General features: G+C 38.6%; 1 protein-coding gene across 1 annotated transcript; it reads left to right on the top strand.

The window, feature by feature from the left end:
* Positions 1-598: 598 nt before the first annotated feature.
* Positions 599-8680, top strand: SNRPB2 (small nuclear ribonucleoprotein polypeptide B2). The gene is made up of 7 exons (XM_086745268.1): positions 599-672; positions 958-1045; positions 2883-3055; positions 4780-4920; positions 6067-6120; positions 7690-7778; positions 8303-8680. The coding sequence occupies exons 2-7, from the start codon at positions 982-984 to the stop codon at positions 8460-8462; spliced, it is 681 nt and encodes a 226-aa protein (XP_086601394.1). The 5' UTR covers positions 599-672; positions 958-981; the 3' UTR covers positions 8463-8680.
* Positions 8681-9711: the final 1031 nt, after the last annotated feature.

Raw genomic sequence — 9711 nt, 5'->3', positions numbered from 1 at the left:
TACAGCCATTTTTAAGCTACTGCTTCTCTTCATTCTCCACAAGTTGCTGTTATCAGGTTTTAACTGGGAAGACACAAAAATCGCAGCTTTTTTTTTTTTTTTATGGTATTGGCATAGAGCAGAGCTAAAACCTGGGGCAAGAAACCCCCTTTCAGTCAGCCTCGAGCCTTGCTGATTTCCGTGGAGCCCCGACTACAACCCTCTCTCACCCCGGCGCTGACCCACAAACAGCCCAAGCTCCCCGAGGTGTTAACTGCGGGCTTCCCCAAACCGCGGAGAGGACAGGATCCGTCTCCATCCAGGCCCGCCGGGACTGGAGGAGTTCGGGACTCAGGACACTAAGGCCGCCACAGGACCAGCCCTGCCTGCAAATTCCTTTGCCTCTACAGCGAGGGCTGAGAACAAGCAACTGATATAGCCTGCTAACCCGGATTATTTAAATCGAGCTGCTTTATGGCCCGTTTCCCCTTTCATTTCGCTGCTCTTAGCAGCCCACCGAACGTAGTGCCTGAACAACAACCCCTTCACCAGGCGGCAAACAGCACTGCGCATGCTCGGCATCCAGGCGTCGGTGCTTGACATATCGGTTGCTGCGGGAGCGGCTCTGTCGCCTGCGCTGCGTCCCCGAGCGTGCGGGGTGGGACGAGCCGGCAGCCATTTCAGCGGAAGGAGGTGAGGCGAGTGGTTGGTGGTGGCGCTGGGCTTGGGCAGCAGGCGGGAGAGCGGGATAATGGGCTGCTCGGGGCTGCCTTCTGCGAGCGCCCGTCCCGTCGTCCTTGGGACACCCCCGCGCGGGGAGAGTAGGAGTGAGGCATGCGTGCGGCCTGTGGGAGGGCGGGCCAGGGCCTGTCCCAGGTCGGTCGGCGCACGCTGCCTGTGCTGGGGAGTGTCAGCTCCCCTCCCCGGGGGCTCGGGCCGAGCCTTGGCTAAGGGCTCCCGCATGTGCTCTGCCCGCAGGCAGGTCTGCAGCCGCCGCAGAAGATGGACATCAGGCCGAACCACACCATCTATATCAACAACATCAATGACAAGATTAAGAAAGAAGGTATTGATGTTGGGGACTCACCTTTAGGAAACGGACCTTGTCACATCGGGCTGGCTCTCACACAGCACTTGGTATTTCGGCAGTGCCGTGGCGTCTGGGGCTGCCAGGGCTCACTGAAGTGGTATGTGTGGTAGTCACAAGCCAGGCTTTCGACAACTGGGTGTTCGTAATGAAGCAACAGTTAAAAAGCAACAAATGTAGCACAATTTTTTTCTAAGATAAGGCTCTTGTTTCTGAGGAAACTTCTCATTGCTCCTCTGCTGTAGTTCTGTAGCTAACTGCATACATTAGGCTTGCTTATCCTCTAACAATAGGAGTAATGAGAATATCTGATAGATTCTAACAGGCATATTGCCATACATTTTTAGTGGTCAGCAGTCCCCTCTCACTGAAATGTGGGAATACCTGTGTGCTCCTCATTTGTTTTAGTGCCATGCAAAAGCAGTGAGCATGGCATGAGCTAACCTGCTTTGCATCATTGCGTTAGAGACGTTGCCTTGCAGTTACTGCAGCCGTCTCCAGAGAGAGATGACTTCAACTTCGTGCTGGGAAACTTTAGCTCCTCACAGTGTGCTAAAAAAGAAAATCTCTTGCCCTTATCTGTCTGTATATTCAATGTCTGTGCAGAACCATCCGCTTATGACTCATGCTTGGCTTGTAATCTAAAGTGATCAAGGTAATTTATTTGCTGTTGTTTGAGAACTGGATGGCTGGATCAGCCTAGCGCTACTTACATGTTTCTTCAGGGTGCTTCAGAGAGAGATCTGGAAGTGGAAACGGCTTTGCTGAGAAATTACTTATTAACTTGTCAAGATAATTCTATTGAATTAAGTCTAACTTGAGGCTTTGCTTGTAAGCATGTTAAGTGCCCTGTAAACTACTAAGTCTCCATTATGAAGTGATGTGATTATTATTTTTATATGTGGGATTTCAAATTACTTGTAAAGCTTACAAATGTGGGGGTTTTTTTTTAATACAGTTTTTGAAGTTATTTTTGAGGAAACAGTTTTGATAAGATTTTTTTTTAATAGTATTGTGTTTGGTCAGGAGCAGCTGGAGAAAGTGACAGTGGGCTGGTATTAACAAGTCTCAACAGCAATAAACAAGAGGCAGTGCTCTTATGTTGCTGAAATATTTCAAATGTAAGATTTGTGAGTTAGAATAATCACACAAATACAGAGGATTTATTTAGCTTGATTGGATAAGATCAAAGTTTAATTTGGCATGTAGTCAGGTGATTATAAATAATGAAAATTAATCCATTGCAAGAGTAAGGTACAGTGTGATCATACGAAAACACACTTGGATCCAGAATATGAAAAAATATTTAATGTGCGTCAGAGTATTGATGAAACAGTTACAAACGAAATCTGCAAATTTAATTAGCCTTTAAGTAGTTACTGTTTTCCTGTGTTCTTGTTTTAAGTCATACCTTTTTACTATTGTGTGTTACAGTATGGATGTTCTGATCTTTGATGACTGTCATACATCATACTTGGATATGTGAGAGTGTGTGTAGGTGTTTTTCATTTGTACATGAAAAAAAATGTATATACACGTCCTTTTGTAATTTTTACTCTCTTAGAATGGTAGAATGGATGGTGGCACAGCTTTTTCACTATATGAATACTCAAGGTGTGAAACCAAGCATTATACACCAGCTTAGAAAAACTGGGCAAATAAACTTGTACTCATGCAGCAGTTTTGTCTAAACTCGTAACATCATTGTGTGAGCTAAAGCTGGCAAAAAAATACTGTCCTTGAAGGTCCACAAACTCTGTAGAAGTGGACATTTGCATATAATCTGTTATAATCTATTTTTTTGTATTGTTAACAGAACTGAAGAGGTCCTTGTATGCATTATTCTCACAGTTTGGTCATGTGGTTGACATTGTGGCTTTAAAGACTATGAAGATGAGAGGACAGGCTTTTGTTATATTTAAAGAACTTGGATCATCTACCAATGCTTTGAGACAACTACAAGGCTTTCCGTTTTATGGGAAACCAATGGTAAGTTATTTCATTAGCTTTTTAAATGGAAAAAAAAAAAGTTGCTATGGTATGATACAGAGTTTTGGTACGTGCACCTTGTGAATTAACTATCACATGTACTGTTATTCAGTCGCGTCACATCGTGATGAATACGAGTATTTGTGCAAGCTAGAGGTATGCCAGAGAAACTGTAGTTGAAACGTACATGGAAGTTGAACTTGGCATTTAGGTTTCCTCAGGGATGGCTTTGTGTTTTTCTATGCTGAATTAAAGTTTTTAAGATCTTGAATATTTCCTTTTTACTCATCATGTCTTCTGTTGAACCAATTAAACTCATTCTGCAATATTACTGAAATTAGGTGCTTTCATTTAATTTATCTAGAGTAACCTTAATTAGTATTATATTTGTAGTAAATAGCTAGAGTATGATGCTTCCTTTTTGAGGTAATAGTGAGTAGAGTGAAGATCTCTGCAGTTTTACTTTCCAGAAATCAACAGACGTGCCCAGTGATTTGTTTTTTTTTTTTAAATTGATGGCTCATTCTGCTTGTGCATGCATCAGATCACCAAACCAAATAACTGAATTTCAGTATAACTTCAGTGAAGCAAATACACTGCTGTTTGATAGAAGGTTATTTAGTAATGTACTTGGTAATGTGCAGAATAGCACAACAATTGACACACTTTTGTTACTGCCTGCATAACTAGGCATCTCTTAATTCTGCAACTATTTTTGAGGCGTAACAATACATGCAAATTGCCCACTTGATTTCAGTGGTGGATGGGTATATTAACGCTCTTTGAGCATTAAGCACAGAGAGTTCTTGCGCTGCTGATCCTTGAGTTTTTTTTCATTAAGACTCAGATTCCCAAATGAAATCTTTAACAAGGAATCCTGCAAGCTCAGTTCTGTTGTTTACCATTAAAAGATTTTTCTGCTCAATAAAACTCAATAGGAAATAAAAAGATTAGGGTTTCATAAGCTTTCAGGTGTACTTCCCTCTTTGAATATTGCCTGAGGCATGCGTACTCTAACCACTAAACAAAAGCATGAGGACAAAAATCTTAAACTGCTGTGTAATTCTCTATTGAGGTAGTCTCTGATGGTAAAAGCAATAGGATTATGTGCATATGTAATGTTCCACACCAGTATACTCATAGCTGAATCTACTCACCCCCAAACTAGTGCATTGGGCAGCCTCTCTCAGAAAACCAGCACCATTGTGCTGCTGACACAATTTATGCAATCCAGTTTGGATTAAGGCAGTTTGGATTAAATTATTTCTATTTAAGAACTCAATTTTCTGCAGAGATCAGAGAAATCACTGTAAAATTTTAACTCCCCTTAAAATGGGGTCAAAAAACCTCTCAGTTTTTTTAATAGAAGCTAGTGCCAGTTTTGTCAAATGACCTTGTATTGCTTTGTACGTCTGTTACCTTGACAGATCTTTAAAAAGATGCTGTTAGATGAACAGAGCTCCAGTTTCAATAAGTTAAAATAGGTAATTTCTATCTTAGGTGTTACTTTTTTCAGAGTTAGGTAGTTATGCTCAGAATTCATTATGAGAATTAGATACTCTGTAAACATGCCTACCAGTTCATAACAATATTTTTAATATAAGAAGTTCCTGGAAAAAAAATGTGTAAATGCACAGTAGAATGCAGTTAATGAAAGTGATGCAAAATGTTCAGTATTATTAACTGCAAAATGTACTGGTTTGGTTTTTTTTCTTTTAAAAAAGCGTATTCAGTATGCAAAAACAGACTCTGATATCATCTCTAAAATGCGTGGTACTTTTGCTGATAAGGAAAAAAGGAAGGAAAAGAAGAAGGCCAAATCTCTGGAGCAGTCAGCAAATGCAGCAAATAAAAAGGTTATCCAGGTAAGCTGCTTCTCTGTTTACAAAAGAAAAATCAAACGCAAAAGCTATTTTAAATTTTTTTTTTTTTTTTTTTTATTTTTTTTTAGACTAAGTATTGCCTTTTTGGTACTTTTGCGATTCCCAAAGTTCTTGTCTATTGAGATCTAGTGGTCTTGAACACTCACTTGAAGTTGAAGGAGAGAGGGCTGATTATATAGTCCTTGCTGTTCCTTTTCTTTTTTTTTTTTCCCTCCTTTCATATTACCAGGTGAAATTAAAGATGTAGGGCAAAAGTACAAGCAACCAAAGTAGAAATGGAAAAAAAAGGAGGAGTGTGTGCTTATGTTTCAATGTCAGCTTCAAGTGCTCAACCAGCTTTTCCCTTCTGTGTTTTAATGCTCTATTTGCTCTGTAAACACTGAAGAATGGTAAATGGGAACAAGATAATTCATTTACAGTTAGATGACAAGGAGTTGGCTTGTCATGTATCCCCACTAAGGGTTGGCCTGGCCTAAACTAACATCATCTAGTAATTTATGTGCTGAAGTATAGGTGAAAACCTCAAAGCACAGTGTTTGAATATTGTGTTATTTAACAACACTTCCTGCTAAGGCAGCAATGGGTACCAAGAAGAGATAAGAATATTCATAGAAAGCAACATTTTCTAGGTAGGATATTCGCATTTCTCAGAATTTAATAAAAAATCAATCGTATACAAATCTCTTAAGAAGAAATAATTGCTACTAGCTATAATGGTAATAGCTTTAGTTATCCTTGCAAACCTGGAGTCTTCAGTGGAAACACCTATTTTTCTCCTATTAGCTATGTCCTGTCTAGGCCTTCTTTTTCAAAACTACTTCCTTCCTGTCTATTAAACCCAAATTTATCATGTGAATAAATACTGATTTGCTGTATCTGCTGACTCAGCCATTAGTCAGATCAGATATTACAGATGGTTTTTCTTTGATTGCCTGGTTTTGGAGTCCAGCAAAATTCACGTGCTTTGTTTCTCTTTAGGGAGGTGTCTCATAAGCAACAAATGTTCCTTGGATTGTAGCTTAAAAAAAACCTTAACATACTTCTTGAGTTGTGAAGTAACATGCTGATGTGTGCTTATGTATTTCTAACAAAACACCTTTGTAAAACTCCTTTATACTTATTTACTAGGGAGCAACACAAAATTCAGCCACTGCCCCAGGGACTGCAGCACAGAATCAGCAGGTAATGCTTTTTGTTTCTGACTAAAAGCACTACTGTTTAAAATTATTCTCTATGAATAATGGTTTGTTACACATGGAAATGTGAGGATATATTTTACAGCTTCCTTTTTGTTTTGTGAGACGTTTGTCTAACAGCTAAATCACAGTAAACACACAAGATATCCCACTTTTACTATATCTAGTTGATATGAAATGAAAATCTGCAGTTTCTCAATATTTTACAGAAAACTGCACTATTAACAAATCCCACTTGATTCTTAAATTTGGACTGTGATTTGTATCAGTTGGAGAATTCTTACATTTTTTTCATTGTTAATAAATTCCCTTTAACTCATTTTGTTCTAGTAATAGAAAAGGAGAAGGAAGACTACACAGGGTGCCAAAGTATCTGCCTAAAAGCTTCCTTTCAGGAACTTGGGAGTCACCTGCTCACTTTTTCTTTTTTTTTTTTTTCTCCTAAGTGTTTTACTTTCCAAACGATTGTGTGGGGATGTAGCAACAAGTCCCTACACTTCATGTGCATTAGAAGTGGAGGTACTAAAGAGCGGGGATTTGTGGGAGGGCAAATACAGGGTAGGCAAAGATATTTTTCTGTAGTATGTCTTAAGTAGTATCATTGAGAATTGCAAATATAATCCGCAGGGGAAATTTTCTTGCTTCTGGTCTGGGTTTTTGTTCAGATATCATTGGTAACAAAACGCACGATATGTATGTGTCAGTTTGCATCGAAGCACAACACTGAGCATTTAGGTATTTGTTTGGACCTTGGAGGTTTATTTTCTAATGACATTGCTTGTAATATTTCCATCAGCTGAAGGAAATTGTTCTGCCGAGGTATTAACTTACTTGGCACCATTATTACAATGTTTGAAGTTGTGGTGTCCAGTTCCTTTTTATTTTTATAATTTCCTTGATGACTTAGGAAATTTCCAACCTTTCAGTCCAGTGTTAGCAAACTGACTACTCAGCCTTGCAGATTGCTACAAATTCATATTAGCAGGCAAATCTGTTCAATAAAGACTCTAAAGCTTAAAATCTAATGGTGTGTCGAATTAATGAATTTAAGTAGAACACTGTGGTAAAACCATGTGTATTTTGTGGGTTTCAGTTGCCCAGAGATACTCAGTATTTTGGTACTACTGCAGATGTACAGGGTGTTGATCTTGGCCTCCAACTGCTCTTCCAGAAGGATACGAGTCTTTCATAGGTTCCTCCACTGCCACACAGTTGTCTTGGACAGACAGTGGTTAGGCACATGTGTCCCACCCCTGGCAGTGCTGAGTGTACTGCAGTATCAGCTGTTCAGTTGTCAAGTTTAAATATCACATCTAAGACAATATGTTACTGTGACTTCTGTGGAAATAAGAGCCTCTCCAAATTAATATATTTGTGTAAAAGAACCAAGGGGCTCTGTCTGCATATTGCATGAAGGTATACTGAAGTCCAGCCATAGTGTTACGAGCAAAATTAAGGATGTGTGAGTCTTGGTTCAGATAATCATGCAGACAGATGCAGAAGAACAGATAAACAGTGTATAATCTTCTGAGCTTTGATCTTATTATTGTTGCAGGTGCCTGATAACCCACCAAACTATATCCTTTTCCTTAATAACTTGCCTGAGGAAACAAATGAGATGATGCTGTCCATGTTATTCAATCAGTAAGTTTTGAGTAGAAGGGACTTCTCCTTTGAATTCTTCTGTTATGTATGTGCTTTTTCTCAGTTGGCAGGCTGACTTTATAGAAATCACAGTTTCTTCTGAAGGTCTTTCAGTTCTTTGTATTACTGCCAAGATTAGAGATGTCAGTTCTGATGACTTGGTGCAGAAAGCAAATACGATTTTTTTTTTTTTTTTTTTTGCCTATTTTGATTGTGTAAGTTACCTACTATCAATCTGCACCAGATTTAAGCTGGTGACTGTAATATTAAACCGTTCATGACAGCAGGGAGCAGTTTTAAAACTAGCTTTGTTGCTTCAATATGTGCGCAAGACTAATAAATTGCTTCCATGTAATGATCTTTAATTGAGGCTTGGTTCTAAGGACTGGATGTATAAAACCCTTCAATTTAAATCTTTCACTAGGAGTAAATATTATAGTGTTAGATGCTTATGATAAGGTCTTACAGCTCCTGAAGAGAGATACATAGGAAAGATTATCTGACCCTTTCACCTTATTTTGAAGGTTTCCTGGATTCAAAGAAGTACGCTTAGTGCCTGGACGCCATGACATTGCATTTGTGGAGTTTGAAAATGAGAATCAAGCAGGAGCTGCTCGGGATGCTCTTCAAGGATTCAAAATTACTCCATCTCATGCCATGAAAATTACTTATGCAAAGAAATAATGCTCCTATAAAGGACTTCTGTGGATAGTTGGTTTTTTAATATGATGATACTTTCATCAGCTAGCATGCTTTCTGTTCTCTGCAGAAAATTTAAGACTCGTGTAAAAGTGCCACAATGGCCAGGACAGATGTAGGATTTCCACAGATCTACTGGATAGTAAATTTTTGTGTTGAAATACTAATTTTTATAAAATAAATTCAGTTTATGCTGTTTTCAAGCCGTGTTTTCCTTTGAATTTGTCATATTGTTGATCTGTCTATCTTGCAGGGTTTAACTACTTTTAAGGTGATGCTCATTTCTCAGAAGTGAGTGCTGGAAAAATAGCTATCTTTGCAGAGCAAAAAGCATGAGCAGGAATGCTAAACATCAGCATGTGGAGAATAAATGCAACACTCAATCTTCAGTCTCATTATCAAGGGGACAGCTGCTTTTCAGCAAGAATGATTTTGTCACTTAGGAAAAACAACTGATAATTAGTGGAATTTTTTTTCCAGGTATGGGTAGAAATTTATTACAATTTGACAGCCATTGTTGTTCAACTTGGTTTTGTCTTTATAATGATAGCAAGTAGTAGAAGCAGGTCCACAGAAGAAACAGATAAAATTTTATCTGTTATCTTCTCTTCTGCTCTTTTCAGCCCTATTACCAGTGATTTTAGTAAATGATTTAGGAAGAGCTTTCTTTTTACAAAGAAAATGCAGATGAGTCTGATGATCTGTTTTAGGCATAATTTTTGTGGTTGGTTTTTGCTTAGGGTTTTTTTCCAATTTGTGAAAAACCTTTACAGGTTTTGTGTGACATGAAATACACTGAATGCAATTCAGTAATCAGATGTTGTATTGTGAGTTGTAACTGTTCTAAATATTTGGGTGCAAAAATAGCTTCAAGAGCTGAAGTGTTTTGTTCAGATGATGGAAGACCTAGAAAGATATTTTAGGTTAAGGGAATAATGAAATTTACTTAAAATATTATTGTATTTCTGGTGAATCTTGCAGTAGCTGTTGCATATTGTTGGCTAGGAGAATTGCAATCAAAGCCTTGAAGATTAATGTTTGAGAGGAAGCAGTTGCACAGTGCTTGTCATGTTGCACCATTCCTCGCTTCTTGAACATTCTGCGAGGCCATGAACTATCAGATAAAGAAGTAGTGGGGTAGAGTTAGCGTGATTTCCTTTAGAAGTAGTTCAGGCAAGTATTAAGAGTAGCTGATGTTCAGGCAAGAAACTACAGCAAAGTATGCTATAAGCAT

Source organism: Chlamydotis macqueenii, chromosome 3, assembly GCF_036417535.1.
Source record: "Chlamydotis macqueenii isolate bChlMac1 chromosome 3, bChlMac1.mat, whole genome shotgun sequence".
NCBI classification, from domain to species: Eukaryota; Metazoa; Chordata; class Aves; order Otidiformes; family Otididae; genus Chlamydotis; species Chlamydotis macqueenii.
The sequence above is the reverse complement of the archived record's forward strand: the minus strand, read 5'-3'. Positions and strand labels throughout refer to the sequence as shown.

Bases quoted from the DNA above. Each gene is read 5' to 3' on its own strand.
- SNRPB2 (XM_086745268.1), top strand. From the start codon at position 982: ATGGACATCAGGCCGAACCACACCATCTATATCAACAACATCAATGAC. The intron at 3,056-4,779 runs GTAAGTTATTTC...CTTTTAAAAAAG, and splicing joins CGTTTTATGGGAAACCAATG to CGTATTCAGTATGCAAAAAC. The intron at 6,121-7,689 runs GTAATGCTTTTT...TTATTGTTGCAG, and splicing joins CTGCAGCACAGAATCAGCAG to GTGCCTGATAACCCACCAAA.